Raw genomic sequence first — 20,397 nt, forward strand, 5'->3', positions numbered from 1 at the left:
TATATAGCAAAATTCACAAGCAAAGGTCACACAGTGCTGCACAATACAATAAAATACAATAAAATAAAAACAGAATAATAAGACTGTGCGTGTGTGTGTGTGTGTGTGTGTGTGTGTGTGTGTGTGTGTGTGTGTGTGTGTGTGTGTGTGTGTCTTGCCTGGTCTCTCTACTTTGATGACCTCAGCCCCGAGGTCCCCCAGGATCATAGTGGCAAAGGGTCCAGCCAGCACTCTACAAAGAAAAGTGTTGTTTATAAAAGTTGTATCACAGCATCTTGTTTAGTGTGTATATCCAAAGGAATCCATACCTTGTCAGATCCAGAACTCTGATTCCCTCTAGCGGTCGAAAGGGTTCTGCTGTGGATCAAATGTAACGTTCATATTAGGAGTTGAGTTGGTAGATTGTTTTTAAGTTTAATTAAATAAACCATCTGGCACAGTGTTCCGCTTGATAGTATGTATGGAAATGTTATATAGTATGGTGTGAACAACTATACAAAGACTTTGGACTTTGGCCACACAAGCTAACGCAATCAATTGCTATAAATTAATACAATGAGTCAAACTCGGGTTTAAATTTCGTTTAATCACTTTTGATGCAAACCCTGTATGCTTTGTCCTGTGTGTCATGCAATGGGGCATTATGCAGTTGTATTACCTGTGTGTGTGCAGGAATACCCTCTATGCACAGCAATATACACAGCTCGGTCTTTACTTGGCAAACATTGGGGCACCAGACTGCGGAAAGCAATGTTTATCCCTCGTGTTGACGACCTCATACTGACCCCAACGAGCTCCGAGTACGGACCAAGTGTTACTGGACAAGGTAGCCTTTTTAGTTAAAGTAAAGGTGACTTGGAATTGACAAATTGAGTTGATGAACGTTAGGAATCGGTTTGGTGGATGTCACTTGACCGTGGAGTGTTTTTCTAGGCAGTAAACGACTGTGTTTTTCGTATGCGCAATCCGGGAAAGGTCCCGCCTCAAAGTACTAGGATTGGACAGGCAGCCCGTCAGTCAAACTCGCACACTGACTCCTAACCCTAACCCCAATTTTAACCCTAACACTAACCATGAAATTCGTTTGACTAACGTTAGTTTAATATACATTACAATTGAAGTTACCTTCCCCGCGGTCACGTGATTGATTTTAGCCTTTTTGGATTGGATTGGATCAGGGATTAAAACCAACGTGATTGGATAATCTCCGGCTAGCCCCTCATTAATATTCATGATCTTCCCGGATTCCGCCTACGAAAAACACATTCGCAGACGGCTTCCGGTTCAAAGCTTTTCGGAGTAAAAGTTCCCATGATAGTGACTACAGGTGATAATCCAAGCAAGCCGATGTACATCAAGCCATACATATAGACCTCTAAAGAATAAATCCGTTTCGACTGGGTTTTTGGATTGTTGGTGCCGTTAAAGTAGCATTAATAATCGTTTACTACTTTAAAGACACCGTTATGTTATGTACGATCATTAAAAAAAAATGTTATTTCCCATAGACATTTGACCGAGGGAACCGGAGGCGAATCTTTTTTCCGTAGGATGGTAGGGGAAGGTACCGCCTTTTTCGCCGCTGATTGGTTAGAAGGGCTCTCCTCCGATTGGTTATTAGATTTGGCGGCAGGCTCTCCTCCGATTGGTTATTTGATTTAGTGGCTGTCGGCTAGTCTACCACCAACAGTAGTAAACAAACTCGATCCAAGTGCGTTCCGTCAGAATTGATTTTCACATTTTCATAGCCTGTTTAGCTAGTCGTAGCTGTTTTGGGGGCTTTTGTGATGAGAGAGAGAAGCAAGTGCTAGTGATGGTGCTGTTTTTTTTGTTAATAAGTAGATAAAACTAAAAACAGTTGCAATTCGATGAGCAGAGGTTAAACACCAGTGTTTAAAAACAGAAGCAGATACATATGTTAAACATTACTAGTAATTAATGGAACAACAGAAGCAGATATTAGCTGTAGGTTAAACATTATTGTGTGTGTGTGTGTGTGTGTGTGTGTGTGTGTGTGTGTGTGTGTGTGTGTGTGTGTGTGTGTGTGTGTGTGTGTGTGTGTGTGTGTGTGTGTGCAGCCATGACAGTTAAGTGGTGTCATATTTGTGCAAAGGAGGAGTTGGAGACCATCATACCGGATCACCTTGAGGTTAGGATTAGGAATAAATCAACGATAAGGAGCAGCTCCAGTAGCTCCAGTAATAAATGGTTTTGCCACAGGTATCACAGGTATTCAATGGTTAAGGTTAGGCTTAGTTAGGGTACGTTGTTCGTTGTGTTGATAGATTCTAGTCTCTACCTTTATTAAAGACCTGTACTTTTTTCTATTACAATGCAAATAAAGAGTCAATTTTAAGCTTGCCTTTTGAAATAATATGGTTGATTTACTAACATTATATTTAATTTATTTAAACAGCAACTTCTGCCTGAGGGGCACTGCAATTTCCTTTGCAGATACTCACCACTGGAGAGTGGTTTAACAGCCTTCTTTAAAACTCCAACTCTCTACCAGAGAGGAGGCAGAGACGTGGCTGGAGGACTTCCAACGGTCATCAAGAGTGAAAAAAAAAAAACAGCACCATCACTAGCACTTGCTTCTCTCTCTCATCACAAAAGCCCCCAAAACAGCTACGACTAGCTAAACAGGCTATGAAAATGTGAAAATCAATTCTGACGGAACGCACTTGGATCGAGTTTGTTTACTACTGTTGGTGGTAGACTAGCCGACAGCCACTAAATCAAATAACCAATCGGAGGAGAGCCTGCCGCCAAATCTAATAACCAATCGGAGGAGAGCCCTTCTAACCAATCAGCGGCGAAAAAGGCGGTACCTTCCCCTACCATCCTACGGAAAAAAGATTCGCGAACCGGAGCCTTGGAGGCGGGACTTGCGTTCCAGGGCCACTTTTCAACACATAAATTACGACTAAAAGGCTCAAATCCATCATGTGACCACGGGGAAGCTAACTTAAATTGTAATGTATATTAAACTAACGTTAGTCAAACGCATTTCTCGGTTAGGGTTAAGGTTGGGCTTAGGGTTAGGAGTCAGCATGTGAGTTTGACTGGCAGGCTGCCTGTCCAATCCTAGCGCTTGAGGCGGGACTTTTCCCGGATTGCGCCCATGAAAACTACAGTCGCTCACAGGTAGAAGGTTGTGAACAGAAACACGAGTTACGGGTTGCCTGAGGGGTATTCCATGAAAGTCGCTAACGAAAGTGGTGCTTAGTTGATTAAGCCCAGTTAGAAGCGCCAACTTCCACTTGAGGCTGAAACCGTTCCATCAACGCAGTTCAGCCGCGCCTTGCACAGGTTAGTTCAAGCTAGGCTGCGCGTTCACGAGATATGTAACCAGCCCAGAACCGTGATTCAATAACACGCAAGTTTAAGCAAGCACTCCGATTGGTCAATTCCCATTCTTGAGCGTGTTTAAATGCCTGGTGAAAGAACGGACAAAAAGATCGTGCCTAATTACAGAAAGTATCGCTACGCTAACTAGCCGAAACTACTTTCATGAGCCTAGTTTCCATAACAACGTTCAACTGACCAAGAGTCGGCTATCGTTACTATAGCCGCTTTCACTAAACTTCTATTGGAACTATTTTCTGATGGAGATGAACTCGGGCAGAAAGCTTGATTTGAGGGCAAATTAACCCACAATATGAAAATATTTTACAATATTGTTGATAATGAAGATGGTTTGTGTTATTGAATTGCAATCTTATACTCGATGGCATTCTTGAATGTCATTATTGGTACACGAAGCACAGCCGTAGGAACAAGTTCCGAAGTTCCGAAGTCCTGTGCTTCAATTCATAATTCAATGAATTGCTATCTATTGTTACTGTGGCTATTTTTTCAACACTTTTATATACAAATCTATGTATTATAGCGTAATCAGGAATCAGCGGTTGGGTGAATTGACCGTTCGCCAGAGTTTGATTGACAGGCAATCTGATCAATCAGAACGCTCCTATTATCGAGTAGTTAATGTCCTCCATTTTGTCCGACATCTCTCCGACATACCGGCCGGGGCTATCAGCAGTGTTAACTCAGCTGCTCAGTGTTTACTTCGTTAGAAACTTCTAGATATTATTTTTTAATTCAGAGCTCAATATGGTAAAACGGTGTTGTCATGGAACCTGCAACACTGACAGCAGATATAGTGACCGAGTTGCCAACGTCTTTTTTTTCCCTTTCCCGAAGCCAACTAGGAACATTGAAAAATGTTTACGGTGGATAAAGTCGGTCATTATGCGTGACACAGCCTGCGATAAGTACGACCAAGGATAGAGGGTGTTCAGCACACACCAACAGTGAGTTTAAGCTCATGTAAAACGTAGTCCTATACAGTTACCCTTGTTGACACTTGCAGTGTGAGTCCACCAGTCTCCTCTCTTTTAAGTCGACCTCGAAATTGACAATATGACGAGAGGCAGATTTCCGTTGGCTGGGATAAACTTCTCCCTTAACGCTGATTGTGCCTATAATGTTATGTAGCCAAAATAAATTATCTGAAAGTTCATGCTTCAGTCAGGATTCACACTTTCATTTATTCTGACAATTTAGATTTGTTATATTTCAATATAATAAATTATCTAACAATGTAAACAAATTAAGTAAAGAGTTAGCAGCAACATGACCGTTAGTCTTGGTAATAGATAGCTATTTACCTGTACTATTTTTGTATATTATGATGCTATGTACATAAGATCCAGATATGAAGGCATAAGCCTTTTGTTTTTTCTTTAAAGAAATGCTTCCTTCGAGATAAGTCGTCTGGTATATCGCCTAAATTCCCAACTTCCCAACTTCCATCTTCACGTTACAAGCCAGCTGATGTCGGACTTGACAGCAGAACCCGCCCCCGAGACAGGGGGGCGTGGCTAGAACGCTCCTGGCGAACGGTCAATTGTCTAGCACTTGCATTGTGAGTATTTCATAGTATTCTTGGCGTTGGCTTCATTTTGTAATTCCCTTTATTCATTTTATTAATTCCCTATTTAAGAATATTCAAAGAAATGGAAAATAAATGGCAAGAAAAGTTATTTGATTTCTCTAGTAATCCTTCCTATATTACTAATTGCGTGGTATTGAACCCTGGACGACCGGGTGCAAGTCTGACACGTTAACTCGAGACTATCTCCCTGATTACAAATCTATGGTAAATATTAAATTAAAATATGTTACACTTAATACTACTTATGCATTCAACAGATCAGCGATTTTTTTGCCAGGCGGCCTCCCTGTTTTTATTCATGGTTACGGTGTTCCCTTTTTGAGTTATTATATGCTTGTACTCCTCATAGACCTCCACAAGCAGCTTCCGCATTACAGAGACTTGTTTTCTTGTGAAATTATGAAATTAGACCTCTTATTAAAATATAAACAACATGAGGGGTGCAAATAACATTTGGCTGATCCATCAATTTGATCATGGACACTTTATTTGAAAGTAAAGCAAGTACAAAGAGCAGTTGGGAAAGGTAGAGGCAGGGAGGAGCTGGGTGTATGAGTGTGAGGAAGGTTCTTATAGCCTAGCGGGTCTTTTTTGTGAGAAGATGGGGAAGACGGTGTGCACCCGCAGCTCTTATATACAGGGATTTTCACAATACACATAATCTTAATGATGATGAGGATAAATCGTAATAAGTGTGTTTAAATGTATCAATCTGTGCCAATGAAGTGAGGGTAAGAAAAATAGAAGGAAAGAAGTTAAGTGATTTTTCTCTCCTCAAGAGAAAATATTTGAACCACAAATGGAAAAAAGTGACATCATCAAAGATATCTAACTAGTACAAGACTCACAGCAAAACATTACAGTACACAGTACAAAAGACTAAACCTCCTAAATGTACAAATAATTACAAATAATAACTTTAATTACAAAGAAATAGCTGATAAAAGCTGTCAACTGTCTTTGAATTCACATTTAGCGGCCTAGTGCACCGTTGAGATCAATTGTTTTAAACAATCAAGTGTTGTACCCGTTATGTTCCTTTACATTTTGTCATTGTGATACACATCTCGAACAGTAGGTAGGGCCGTAGCTGCAACCAAAGCAGGATACTTGAGGTGCCAAAACAGTGTTGTTGGATTTAGAGGAACTATTGGAAAATACAAAAGATCAATCTGAAGTAGTAGAAAACAAGTGACGGTGCGGTGGTGGTAAACGTTGACAGCCTGGATAATGGATTGTTGCATTAAAGACAACATAACTATAATAATTATGTAGCTACAAAATTGCATTTTAACATCAGAGAAAGATAAGAATAGAATAGGCTTTCATTCTGAAGTAGCTCATTTATCCAGTGCCTTCTACTTCATCTTCCTCAATAGGCTCATCATGCATCGCCGTTACTGACAACCTAAGTGAGGCCTTGTCCACTGACAATTTTCAGGGTATTATTTTGATACCAGTGGACTTTTTACCATAATTAAGGACATCAATGTTACATTCACATTTACATCTTAGAAAATCCTTAAAGTCATACAATCACATTGATCTGGATGTGCAGTTTCCAGCCTAAATAGACACACAAAAAATAGTAAAAAAAAAACAAACTTAAAAACAAGCAATGTTACTCTTTTTCCAAGAATAAATATTCCAAACAGAAACACAAAATTCCTTCTCCTCATTGAAGGGCCAAATGTATAAAAGTAATTCCATTTAGCAGTTATTTTCATAGCATGCACATTTGCAGTATAGGCCGAATAAACATTTGTTTCTTAATTATATTTATTATATAAAAGCAGACTCAACTTGCTATATGTTTTACAGTGTGATCTTTCACTCTTAAAGAAATCGATTTGAATTAGGGTTTAAAATGTCTTTGACAAAATAGTACTTGAGTGGTAAAATAAAGTTTAAAACTGTGGATAATGAGATGCATGCTCTGTCTGACTCATTCATAACTTAGTCTCTAATATACACAAATATTACCCGTAAAGAACAGTTTGCACTCATAATTTCTTTCAAATTATCAATGGCAACCAAACTGTTATTCCATATGCATCCATTGGTTCAAGGAATATCTATCTTTGGTCATATGGAATTTGTTGTACTGGTTTTGGCTATTAAAGACAATGTAATATGGCACTCAGATCTTATCTGACAAAAATATTCAAAAGAGAATATTAATCTGCAGAGGGAGGTACAGTGATAAGATTTGGATGTGAAGTAAATAATCAAGTCTTTTGTCTATATTTTTCTAAATTTTGGCAGTTGCAGCTCTTGAGTTGTATTGGAATAGTAAAATAATATGAAAGTGAAAATCTGCTGGAAAAAGCTTCATTTATTTTCTATGGTGTCTTTAAAGCAACTGCAAAGGTTTCGGATTGCTGTGAGAATAAAAAGTTATTTTGAACATTATCTTGGGGAAACAATGGGAAGAGAAAAATAAATAGAAAACCATAAGTAGAAAGCTGTTTGTGGAAGCTATCTGTTGTTGTTGATGTTGTTGTTGTGGCCATAGTATCCTTGGTCGTAGGGTAAACAACACGTAGGGTAAACAACACATCCAATTCCAAGAATATGAAGAGTTGGTTCTCCTCAAATGTACGTTGTATTTAAAATATGCATTGGGCTAAAGCGCATACCACGTAGGCACAGTCCTGAACGCAGAGACCCAGGATCGAATCCGGCCTGGGTCATTTACTGCATGTCCTGGATGTCTTCCACACCTTCCTCTCTATCTCTCTCTACAATAAAGCTGACAAAATGCAAAAAATAACAAATCTTTAAATTACCTGTTCTTAACAGACCAAAATAAATCAGGCAGTTTTCAAATGGTTAGCTGTTGCATGTCTTCAATAAATTATTTTGTTTGAGAGACTAAAGAATGACTTTTGAATGATTGAGTCCGCTAATACTGCCCCCTAGCGGACAGGAGGCTGCACTGCAGTGTTCAGGGCCAGATATTCCAGGTTCTCCACGGCTGGGAGAAACAGGCTGCTAGTGTTTGTGGTGGTGGGTGGCAGGAAGTCTGCCTGATAATCCGGGTTTTCCAGGCTGTCGTTGGCGTAGCGCAGGAGGAAACTCTGAGTCTTCGCTATGTTAAGGTACTCTGGCACCTCAAACGGGCAGGTCAGCTGCTTTGGCTCATCCGTGGCCTCGGGCGATGAGCTGGCGTCCTCCAAGGTGGCGGGGAGCGCCAAGGCGCCCCAGCCCAGGCCCAGGTCCTCGTAGTTGGGGTTCAACACCTCCGAGAGCCGGCTGCTGAGGCTGCTCCCGCCGTGACTCTGGTTCATGTACTCTGAAGCAGCGAAACAAGAAAAGAAAGAGCCGTATGTTGATGATACAAAGAGGGTAACGCAAACATACACAGGTGGTGCAAACACACACACACATGGTGAAAACACACACGTGGTACAAACGCACACACACACCTGGTACAAACACACACACACACACACCTGGTGCAAACACACACATGCGTAGTGAAAAAACATGTGGTGCAAACACACACACACACACATGGTACAAAAACACACATACACGTGGTGCAAACACACATACACGTAGTGCAAACACACATACACATAGTGCAAACACACATACACGTAGTGCAAACACACATACACATAGTGCAAACACACATACACATAGTGCAAACACACATACACGTAGTGCAAACACACATACACGTGGTGCAAACACACATACACGTGGTGCAAACACACATACACGTGGTGCAAACACACATACACATAGTGCAAACACACATACACGTAGTGCAAACACACATACACGTGGTGCAAACACACATACACATGGTGCAAACACACATACACATAGTGCAAACACACATACACGTAGTGCAAACACACATACACGTAGTGCAAACACACATACACGTAGTGCAAACACACATGCGGAAGTACACTGAGGCACGTACCTGGGCCAGGGGTGAGGTCGTCGCAATCCAGGGTGGTTTGTGTCGGGTCGCTGATGTATCGCAACACAAAACTGTTGCCCCTCGCTGAGTGACTGTTCTGCAGAGAGAGAAGAAAAATGATTTAATGTGTGTGTGTATACATGTGTGTGTCAGCATGTGTGTGTGTGTGTGTGTGTGTGTGTATACATGTGTGTGTCAGCATGTATGTGTGTGTGTGTGTGTATACATGTGTGTGTCAGCATGTGTGTGTGTGTGTGTGTGTGTGTGTGTACCGTGCTACAGTGGTGTGGGTAGCTGCTATTGGTTTCCTGTCCCTTGTTGGGCAGAAGGTACTCATCAGTGTCCTCCACTCCCTCAGTGTCCTCCGTCTCCTCCAGGCCCTCGCTGCTCAGCATGCGGGAGAAGAACCGCGGGTCGGTGGGGCTGGGCAGGTGCATGCGCCTATCCCCCTGCAACGCACACACACACACACACACACACACCAACACATGAGCCGTTTCTCAATTTGCGTTCTCGTCTGTACTTGTGTACTTGCGTTCTCGTGAAACGTCATCAGTCGTAGCCGAAGTACTTTTCCAATTCAAAGTACGCATCAAGTCAAGGACAGTCGTAAAAACCCGGAAGTGTTCTCGATGCGTTCTTAAACTGGCCGTTCCACAGAGGACGCATCGGAGGTGACTTGTGTGGACTTGGGACCGTTAAATATCCCAGAATGCATTTTGCATTCCCATGTTTAAAAATATTAGTATGTAAGCAGTGTGCAAATGAAGGGGGAGCAGGGGGAGCTATAGCTCCCCTAGTGGTGACATGAGCTCCCCTGGAAACATGGTTTGTGAAATTTTGGGGGAGCTCTAAAATATTGATATCATAGCCAAATAAATGCTATTTTGGGCATGGTTTTTCTCAAATGTGTAAAATAAGTTAAATAAAATTATATTTTGAGTTTATGATTCATGAAAAAGCGTAGCCTAATGCTTGTCATTACCGCGCTAGAGCGGGTCGAGCCCCGCCCCCCCTCCACAATCTTGAACGTGCGCAACCAATCCCCCCCACCCGTCAACAATGCTGTCCACGACCACCCCCCCCCCCCCCCCCGTCAACAATCTTTAACGTGCGTAACCAACCCCCCCCCCCCCCCCCCCCCCCCCCCCCCGTCAACAATGCACCCCGCTCCCCCGGAGACCGTGGTATAATTCGCACACTGTATGTAAGCTATAATAATTGGCTATATATAGGAACATTTTACATATATAACAAAAATGTAGGCCTATTCATTCAAAATATTGACATACTATTTTAAAATGAAAGAGGCTGGGGTTTTGTTTTATATAATTTGTTTATATTGTATACGTCGCTGATAGAGGAAACCCATCGCAACGGCAACGAAAATCCCGGTCGGATCCATCCGATCGTGAGTGTGTGTATGTGCTTCTATTCTAATCTGTGTAATTTCTCACTCAGTCGTAATTATTATATCAATAGCCTACTCTCCAACTACATAGGCAGTTAGGCACGCGCATCTGTACCCTACATATAAAAAGTCGTGTGTATAGCTTATACACACGACACGCATATCTTTTCATTTATATTCATTCAAAATATTAACATACTATTTTAAAATGAAAGAGGCTGGGGTTTAGTTTTATATAATTTGTTTATATTGTTCAGTAGTTTGAGGCCGTATAGCACAGTTAACAGAGCTGAGTTGGTGATCGTCATCGAGTCCGCTGCTGTTCCAATTGCAGGTGCGTACTCGCGTCCTCGGAAGTCTGTACCTGGACTTGCCAAGTATTTGTTTGGTATTGAGAACAGGCCATAGAGTCGGATTAGTCTCTCATAAACCCATGAGTCTGGGAGACCTCAGGGCAGAGGTCATTAATGAAACAGACACACACAAACACACATCCACACACACACGCGCACACACACACACACACACACACACGCACACGCACACGCACACATACACACAGCATGTGTGTTACCTGTATGACGAGGTATCTGGAAGGGTCTCTGGCCATCTTGGACAGCTCTACCACCAGCTCTCTGAACCTAGGGCGACTGGAGACATCAATCATCCAGCCTGAAGGGAGGGACGAATCAAGTTGAAAAATCTGAATGGGGGTGATGTCATTTATTGATTCTAATATTTATTTGTTTTTTCATCCCATCAAATTTCTTCATCAACAACAACACCCATCCTCTTTTATCGCGCAGTCAATCAATAAATCGATCACTGGATGAATTAATTAATACTTCAATCAATACATTAACCAATAATCCAAAGATGCAACCAATCAAGTAATCAGCTTGATTGATCCATCAAGTAGTCGTTCAATAAAGTAAGCATTAATTTACCTATCAATCCTTATCAATTAATGGGCATTATCATTCAAGTAATCAAATAGTGAAAATATCAATCAAGTTATCAAGTAATTCAGTCATTAATCAATCAATCAACCAACTCTCTCTCTCTCTCTCTCTCTCTCTCTCTCTCTCTCTCTCTCTCTCTCTCTCTCTCTCTCTCTCTCTCTCTCTCTCTCTCTCTCTCTCGCTCTCTCTTTTTCTCTCTCCCTACATTTGACCATGATCATGTAGACGTCGATGGTGCAAATGGGTGGCTGGGGGAGGCGGTCTCCTCTCTCCAGGATGGAGGAGATCTCGCTGGCCGGGATGCTCTCATAGGGCCGGGAGCCAAAGGTCATCAGCTCCCACATGGTCACACCTACAACACAGAGAGCCGTCAACACTACCCCACTAACAGGTGTATGGCCAAGATATGCTTCTTCATCATGTCTATACAAGATCTGACCATCAAATCATATCATTGTTGTTGTCTGGTTGTTGTCATGGTTACTGTACTCTCTCTCTCTAACCCTCTCCCCCCAACCCACCCCCACACACACTGGACAAATGTGCAATTGCATTGTATTTATATATATTTTTATCTACCTCTGGATATCTAATTTTTAATTAGATGCAATATTGCTCACTTTAAATTTACTTTTATTGAATTTTATTGACTTATTTTGTTGACTTTTACTGTTTGTTTTGTTGTTTGTCAACTGTACTGTGCTGTCTGTTGCTACTGAATACATGAATTTCCCCAAGGGGATGAATAAAGCATCTACTACTGCTACTGTTGTTCACCTGTTCGCGTTTTTAACACAGCACGGCTTTACACAGGCATGATTCACATGGTAAATGTTATTTAAACAAAAAAAACAATAATAATAAGAAAATATAACTGCAAGCAGTGATGTGGGGGTCAAGCAGAATGGAACTCTATGAACTAATTTTGGCGGTCAGACATAATCGGTCAGGTGGTTGCATGAGGTTTCACTTGCAATGAAAGCTATTGGCAAATGGTTATCACAATGAAAATACATCGAAGCTGCTTTTTCTAAGGGCTGGAATAGACTTGCTGCTAACAACGCATACGCCTACGGTTCAGGGCTGCCGTACGTATGCTGCGATCGTTTGGTGCGTTCATCGTGCACGTTGTCGCAAGGTAACACGACGTGTCCGCAAGCAGAATAGAACAGAGTAGCCACAGCAACAAGATAGAAGATAGATGTCAGACACACGGCCTTCAGCACTTTCGACAAGTTTCACGTCAAAAAATAAAAGCTCAACTGATATGTGATCACTCGTTGTGGTTTAGAGACCCCAAAGGTCAAATGTCACCAAATGACTTGGACATCATCAGAATAGAGTCATAAGACCCTCATAAGAGCCAAGTTTGGTTTGGATACACGAAGGCCTTGCAGAGATATGAGCTCACTTCCTGTTTGACTTCCCCCTGAGGTCAAAGGTCATCAAGCTGTTTGGGTGTCCCCGGGATGATGTCATGAGTCATGATGTACCAAGTTTGACTATGATATGTTAAAGAGTTGCTGAGAAACAGGCTTACTTCCTGTTTGGCGGCTTCGCCGTCTTGTTGATTGGCTGTCACGGCCAAACGGTTTTGAATTTGAAAGAGCTCTTTGACACATGTGTTCAGCTTGGTCTGAAGATCATAAATGGCAAGTTTCATGAAGATTTGACTGAATTTGTGGCCTGTGGATATGTACTATTGATTTTGACAACTTTCAACATGGTGGCCAAATTCTTTTTTCCTTTTTTTTTTCTTTTTTCCATGAAAAATTATTTATGAGCTAAATGAAGAGGTCTGACGGTATCACCAGACATTGAATATAAGTTTTAAATATACTCATGTGAAGGGAAAGGTGGTTAAAACACATCTTCATTAATTACAGCGCCCCCTAGAGTCAAAGGTCACCAATTCTTTGAGTGTCCCCATGATGATGTCATGGGTCATGATGTATCAAGTTTGGTTATGATATGTCAAAGGCTGCTGAGAAATTGGCTTACTTCCTGTTTGGCGGCTTTGTTGTCGAATTTGATTGGCTGTTGCGGCCAAACGGTTTTGAATTTGAAAATCAGTTCGATAGGTTTTGTGAAGCATGGTCTGAACATTATCTGTGCCAAGTTTCGAGATGATTTGACAAAATTTGTGATAGGTGAAACATATCGTGCATTGAACTCGGCTTGGCCCAAGGATTCCAATGGTACCTTGGTTGTGAATATTGGATGAATGGGTCAAAGTTATAACATGAATGCATGTCCAACTTTGACCTGTTGGTGGCGCTAGAGCTCATGGCTAGCGACCTCAAATTTGGAGTGAGGGCTTATGGGACTGTCCTGAATCAGTGTGCCAAATTTCACAACTATTTACCATGGCTTTCTATGGGCTGCCATAGACTCCCATGGCAGGAAAATATTAATAGGAAAACGTACAATAACAATAGGTTGTCTCGCAGCTTCGCTGCTTGACCTCCAATAACAACAGATACACAGATACTCTGTGAATACCTAAAAAAACAAGTATGAGATAGTAAAATAATAAATATGCCAGTTCAAGTCTCGACCTGGAATGACACAGGTGATCTTAAAGAGGTTGACACTGAAAACACTTGAAACGAATAGGCCTAATGAGGTAGATGGCCACTGCCTGGCTCCAGTAGGCCTCACCGTAGCTCCACACGTCACTCTGGTGCGTGTAGGTCCAGTGGACGATAGACTCCAGGGCCATCCACTTAATAGGAACCTAGAGGCGAAAGAGATGATTGCACGTGTTTTACCATGCATGCTTTGTTCTGTCGGTCAGTCTGTATGTCACGCTCTCTGTCACTCTCTCTCTCTCTCTCTGTCACTCACTCCCTCTTTATATATGCATCTCACATCTCCCTCTGTCTCTCTGGCTTCTTATATTCAGTCTTGTGTCTCTCCTCTCGCAATGCAATTTCAATTCAATGTACAGGGCTTCATTTGCATGCGAAATGTACAACTCTCTCTCTCTCTCTCTCTCTCTCTCTCTCTCTCTCTCTCTCTCTCTCTCTCTCTCTCTCTCTCTCTCTCTCTCTCTCTCTCTCTCTCTCTCTCTCTCTCTCTCTCTCTCTCTCTCTCTCTCTCTCTCTCTCTCTCTCTCTCTCTCTCTCTCTCACCTTCCCTCCGTCGGCATGGTACTCCTTCTCGTCGGCGGCCAGCAGCCTGGCGAGGCCGAAGTCGGTGATCTTGACGTGCTGCGGGGCCTTCACCAGGACGTTGCGCGCAGCCAGGTCGCGGTGCACCAGGTGGCGCTCCTCCAGGTAGCTCATCCCCTGAGGACGACACCGTTCACTGTACACACACACTGGCACCGTTCACTGTACACACACACACTGACACCGTTCACTGTACACACACACACTGGCACCGTTCACTGTACACACACACTGGCACTGTTCACTGTACACACACACTGGCACTGTTCACTGTACACACACACTGGCACAGTTCACTGTACACACACACTGACACCGTTCACTGTACACACACACTGGCACTGTTCACTGTACACACACACTGACACAGTTCACTGTACACACACACACTGGCACCGTTCACTGTACACACACACACTGACACAGTTCACTGTACACACACACTGACACCGTTCACTGTACACACACACACTGGACACAAGGTGGACTGTATAGTGCACAAATTGTATATATATATATATATATATATATATATATACAGTATATGTAGTGTCTATATGTATACAATACACAATATATTTGTCAGTATTTCTTTCATCCTCTTTTCCAACACATATTTTTCCTATATTTTCAGCATATGTTGATGTTGTTGCTGTTTGACATCAATGTCTTTGTCAAAAAATCAATGTATAAAACACATTAATCCATAATAATATATAGTGTTTGTTGAGCAGTTTTTCATGTGCTCAAAGCCACTCACAACTAATTATAAAATATACATGAAAAATAATAAAACAATGAGAAAAAGATAAAACAACACACAAGGTCCATGAACGTTGTCCATATATATATATATATATATATATATATTCATTTAGAAGGGACACATGAGTTCTTTTGATCTGTGAGTTGTAATTAAATTGACTTTCAAATATTCTGGCTTCACTCCAAACACAACACTATAGAACAGAACAGCCTGAAGACATGTTTGCTTATCATTTTTACAGCTTTAGATCACACACACACACACACACACACACACACACACACACACACACACACACACACACACACACGCCCACACACAGACACACACACACACACACACACACACACACACACACACACACACACACACAAGTGCAGTACGCACTCACACACACAATCACAGCCAACGCACATATTGTTTGCAGGAGTGGCCACAACTGGCTTAGTGCGCTATCCTAGTAGATACTAGCGTGCTCTGACCCAGAGGAGACCCAAGGCTGGGAAAAGAAAAGAATGCAGATATACAAACGGAGGGGGGATACAGATAGAGTGGTTAAGGGGGAGCAACGGAGCGGGCCAAGGATGAATTAGAAATTGAGGTCAATGTGAAAACAATTATTATACGATGAGTTATGGATTGTTTCAAAGAATGCAGCCCCCTGGGTGAGGTTGAAAACGTCTTCATGCATTGCTATTTATTAATTTACTCTTCTCATATAAATCCAGGTGGTGAGGAGAGAAGGAGGGCTATGACACCACGACCAGCAGCTTGAGGAGAGGTTGGTGTCTGATTGTTCTGGGTTAGAGTCCCAATGACCGGTAGTTTGTGCAGGCCTCTCTGCACAAACTACCGAACCCCTGTCGACGTTCCTCATTGACCTTTATCTAAAAATAAAACACTGTACTGTCACTCTGGATATGACTGATATATGACAGCTGATAAAAGAAATGTGAAAATATTAATAAAAAGGTGTTCAACAGTGCTAATACTGTGCTATAATACACATATCCCCAGACTTATTCGCAAATTTGTATTAGTCTGGAACGTCTCAGTTAATTTTCAATTTTCAAAGGTTGATATCAACGAGGGCATATCAGAATCCCTATGGAGCAAGTTGGATTGACCTACAGCCAATCAGAGCGACAGAACAGGTAACACATCAGTGGCGGTCATGTTGGTTGTTCATGTTGTTCCCTTGGGCACTCCACCATACAGTCATAGTATCAAACCCGCCCCATATTACATGTCTGCTGGACTCCAACGATATACAAATATCATTTAGGGGATTTTGCAGACGCTTTGATCCAAAGCCACTTACAACCATTCATTCACACATTCACACCGACGGCGAGTCAGCCACGCAGGGCGACAGCTAGCGGGTCAGGAGCAGTCAGGGTGAGGCGTCTTACTCAGGGACACCTCGACCCTCAGCTAGGAGGAGCCGGGGATCGAACCAGCAACCTTCCAGTTACCAGTCAACCCGCTCTTCCTCCTGAGCTGCTGCTGCCCCAAATGACATGACGAGGTGTCTTTTACTTTCAGTTTCTGTTATGTTATCTTGTATGTGAACCTGGAATGAGTCGTTACCTTGGCGATCTGAACACACCAGTTGAGCAGCCACTGGGAGCCGATGTTGTCCCGGTTGGAGCGGACGTAGTCCAGCAGGCAGCCGCAGGGCATCAGCTGGGTGACCAGCTGGACCGACGAGGTCAGGCAGATCCCTAGCAGGCGGCATACGTGGGGGTGGTCCACACTGGCCATCACATAGGCCTCCTGGGGGTCCCACACACACACACACACACACACACACACACAACCCATTACAACACATAACCATCACTAGCAGCACTACGGTAATTTAACCATCACTAGCAGCACTAGGACCATTTAACCATCACTAGAACACTAAGCTCATCTAACCATCGCTAGCAGCATTCGGATCATTTAACCATAACTGCAGTACTAGGCGCAGCAACCAGCCACAGTGCAGCACTCGATGACCAATTCCAGGTGCCTAGTGCCTTGGTCAAGGGCACCGGCAGCAGTATTAACCCAACATGGATGTCTTTTGGTGTGAGAGGCACCTGGAGGAAACCCACGTGGACAGGGTGGGCACATAGGAACCCCTCACAGAAAGGTATGCACTCCACGCCATATTGATAGCATCAGGCAGACATGGAGGAACACGGATAAGAACACAGAAGAACAGGCTCACATCCAGGATCTCCTTGTTGGCTTTCTGAGACGTTGCCTCTCTGAGAACCTTGATGGCCACCGGGATCCTGACGTTCTCTCCATCTGGAATCCACAGACCCTGCACACACACACACACACACACACACACACACACATGATCATAAACACACTAACACACACACACACACACACTCACATGATCATAAACACACTAACACACACACACACACACTCACATGATCATAAATACACTAACACACACACACACACACACACACACACACACACGCTCAAACACACACACACACACACACACACACGCACACACACACACACACACCGGATGCGCAGATGCACACACACACACACACACACACACACACACACACACACACACACACACACACACACACACACAGACATGCATGATCAGACACACACACACACACACACACACACATACACACACATGCAAACACAAGGGACGTGCAGTCAGGGGAGGCAGAGCCTCACCTGTCATTGTGAAAAGAAAAAACTAATGATGATAAAATACATTTGAAAATATTTGTTTTGTATACTACATCTGTACTATCAATGTCATTTCTGTATGATTTCAATAATTTCAATAATTACTAAAACTAAAATCGCTGAATTTGCTTCCTGTTCCTGTTCAATTAGAGCGGCGACGCGCAGCAGAGGTCCTGGCTGTCTCACCTCACATTGAAGAGCAGCAGAGGTCCTGGCTGTCTCACCTCACATTGAAGTGTAGCAGAGGTCCTGGCTGTCTCACCTCACATTGAAGTGCAGCAGAGGTCCTGGCTGTCTCACCTCACATTGAAGTGCAGCAGAGGTCCTGGCTGTCTCACCTCACATTGAAGTGTAGCAGAGGTCCTGGCTGTCTCACCTCACATCAATCCCTCACAAACTGGGCTGAGCGCCTTTTGCTTTCTCCCGGTTTGTCACCAATGCAATGTTTGTCCAATGCAATGACAGTTTTATTATATGTTCCATATCTTTCCATAAAATAGTGAATGTATTTTGTGTATGTTTATAACATATTTAGTCTTGCTTATCTGACATAAAACCGCACTGTAAAAGCATGAGGTGAGGCAGACAGTACCTCTGCCGCACTGAAGGGGGCATATGACTTTACAAGTATGTTTTGCTCAGCTCTTGGCGATAATCTCCATTGAGACAGGGAGACTTAAAACGAAAGGCTTGAAACTAAAGGAAGATAAGGAGGACTTTTATAACAAAGTCACAGAGACTTTTGTCCAGAAGGATTGGAGAATGGACTTCATTGACAAGTAAAGTTGTATACATTGATGCATACACTGCAGTATATCCTTCTATTTGTATTGAATGAGTGTGTTATTAATTAAATACTAATAGTAATTGTGGAATTGTGATGGCAAATTAAGAAGACACAGAGCAAAATCAGCTTTTTCTCTGAGCAGCTATAAAATGAACATTCTTCCTTGGCCAAATATGTAGGCCTACCCTAACTATGTGTGTGTGTGTGTGTGTGTGTGTGTGTGTGTGTGTGTGTGTGTGTGTGTGTGTGTGTGTGTGTGTGTGTGTGTGTGTGTGTGTGTGTGAATAATGTTGATATGAAACACCAGTAGAAACCAGTAGTCAATGTGCAAGCTGACAACTGAATGGTGAGTTTAAGCTACTCTATTGGGTTCATATATCTGTAAATCTGACAAAGTCAGTGCCTCACCGGCCACAAACCACACCGCACGTCACTGGCAAACACACACACACACACACACACACACACACACACACACACACATACACACACACACACAACTCATACACACAAACGCACACACACACACGCACCCAAACAAACACAAACACACAAACACACAAACACACACACACACACACACACACACAGATATGCACACATACATACACAAACACCATCAAACACAAACACACACACACACACATTTTCCATATACATACACAAACAAACACACACACATATTCTTCAACTTGGCATTACCGAACAAGACATTATGTCAAATGTCAAAAATAATGGATTTCAACTACTGGATCACTGGAGGTCTGTCACGAATAACTTTGATGTCAGAGTACAAGTGACTACAGGTGTGTTATCATCAGAAGAGCCCTGTCTGCTCCATGGATTGATATAAAGCTTCTCCTCCCAAGGAACCAGACACACCTTGAAGACGGTCCCAAAGGCCCCAGAACCAAGAACCCGGACCTTCTTGATCTCTGTCTCCTTCAGGATCCTCAGCAGGGCCTGGTTAGGGGCCTCCCCGCTGGGGGTCACAGGCTCCACTAGCTAACACACACACACACACACACACACACACACACACACACACAAACACACACAACAACAAATAACAATGAAGTAAACATTATTATAACATTTTACAATAAGAGTACATTAATCAACCATTCAATAAAATGAGTTTATACAGTAAGAAGCATTAACTAACAGTTAATTAACAGTTAACTTATGTGTATACTAATGCAGTGGTTCTCAACCTTTTTGAGTTGTGACCCCCAATTTAACATGCACTGCTGTCCGCGACCCCCCCCACACACACACACACACACACACACACACACACACACACACACACACACACACACACACACACACACACACACACACACACACACACACACACACACACTAGGGCTGTCAAAATTGCTAAAAAATTACGTTTGAATATTCCCTCTGAAAAAAAACATATATTCGAATACTATTCTAATATCTATATTTCTGCTGTCTGTTTGAGCCCAACCGCTCGTCGTCCTTCTAACGTCCGGTCGGACGCTACATTCATTTTGATAAAAATTAAATGAATAAATAATAAATAAATAAATTTAGATTTTTCCAAAATGATTTGGCGACCCCCAGAAATCATCTCGCGACCCCAATTGGGGTCGGGACCCCAAGGTTGAGAATGGCTGTACTAATGTACATATTAGTTACTGTAAC

At 42.5% G+C, this 20,397-nt stretch overlaps 2 protein-coding genes across 5 annotated transcripts in view; both read right to left on the reverse strand.

The window, feature by feature from the left end:
• The window catches only part of sugct (succinyl-CoA:glutarate-CoA transferase), a 69,546-nt gene extending 68,624 nt beyond the window's left edge, over positions 1–922 (reverse strand). For 2 of the 3 annotated variants that reach the window (XM_084475303.1, XM_084475305.1), the window contains exons 1-3: positions 659–922; positions 309–357; positions 159–232 (exon numbers count right to left, since the gene is read on the reverse strand). In XM_084475303.1, coding sequence (XP_084331429.1) covers positions 159–232; positions 309–357; positions 659–779 — 244 coding nt within the window. In that variant the 5' untranslated portion in view covers positions 780–922. The remainder of the gene's footprint in view (positions 1–158; positions 233–308; positions 358–658) is intronic. The other variant, XM_084475304.1, reaches the window with a different exon arrangement.
• A 4,502-nt stretch (positions 923–5,424) lies between these two features.
• LOC311355537 (melanoma receptor tyrosine-protein kinase-like) overlaps positions 5,425–20,397 on the reverse strand; it is a 47,925-nt gene continuing 32,952 nt past the window's right edge. Inside the window, exons 18-27 of one of the 2 annotated variants that reach the window (XM_084475295.1) lie at positions 19,606–19,728; positions 17,428–17,526; positions 16,800–16,985; positions 14,405–14,560; positions 13,932–14,007; positions 11,476–11,622; positions 10,883–10,980; positions 9,170–9,346; positions 8,898–8,994; positions 5,425–8,255 (exon numbers count right to left, since the gene is read on the reverse strand). In XM_084475295.1, coding sequence (XP_084331421.1) covers positions 7,879–8,255; positions 8,898–8,994; positions 9,170–9,346; positions 10,883–10,980; positions 11,476–11,622; positions 13,932–14,007; positions 14,405–14,560; positions 16,800–16,985; positions 17,428–17,526; positions 19,606–19,728 — 1,536 coding nt within the window. In that variant the 3' untranslated portion in view covers positions 5,425–7,878. The remainder of the gene's footprint in view (positions 8,256–8,897; positions 8,995–9,169; positions 9,347–10,882; positions 10,981–11,475; positions 11,623–13,931; positions 14,008–14,404; positions 14,561–16,799; positions 16,986–17,427; positions 17,527–19,605; positions 19,729–20,397) is intronic. The other variant, XM_084475296.1, reaches the window with a different exon arrangement.

The sequence above is a fragment of the Micromesistius poutassou genome, assembly GCF_964030765.1.
Source record: "Micromesistius poutassou genome assembly, chromosome: 11".
In the NCBI taxonomy this organism is placed as follows: domain Eukaryota; kingdom Metazoa; phylum Chordata; class Actinopteri; order Gadiformes; family Gadidae; genus Micromesistius; species Micromesistius poutassou.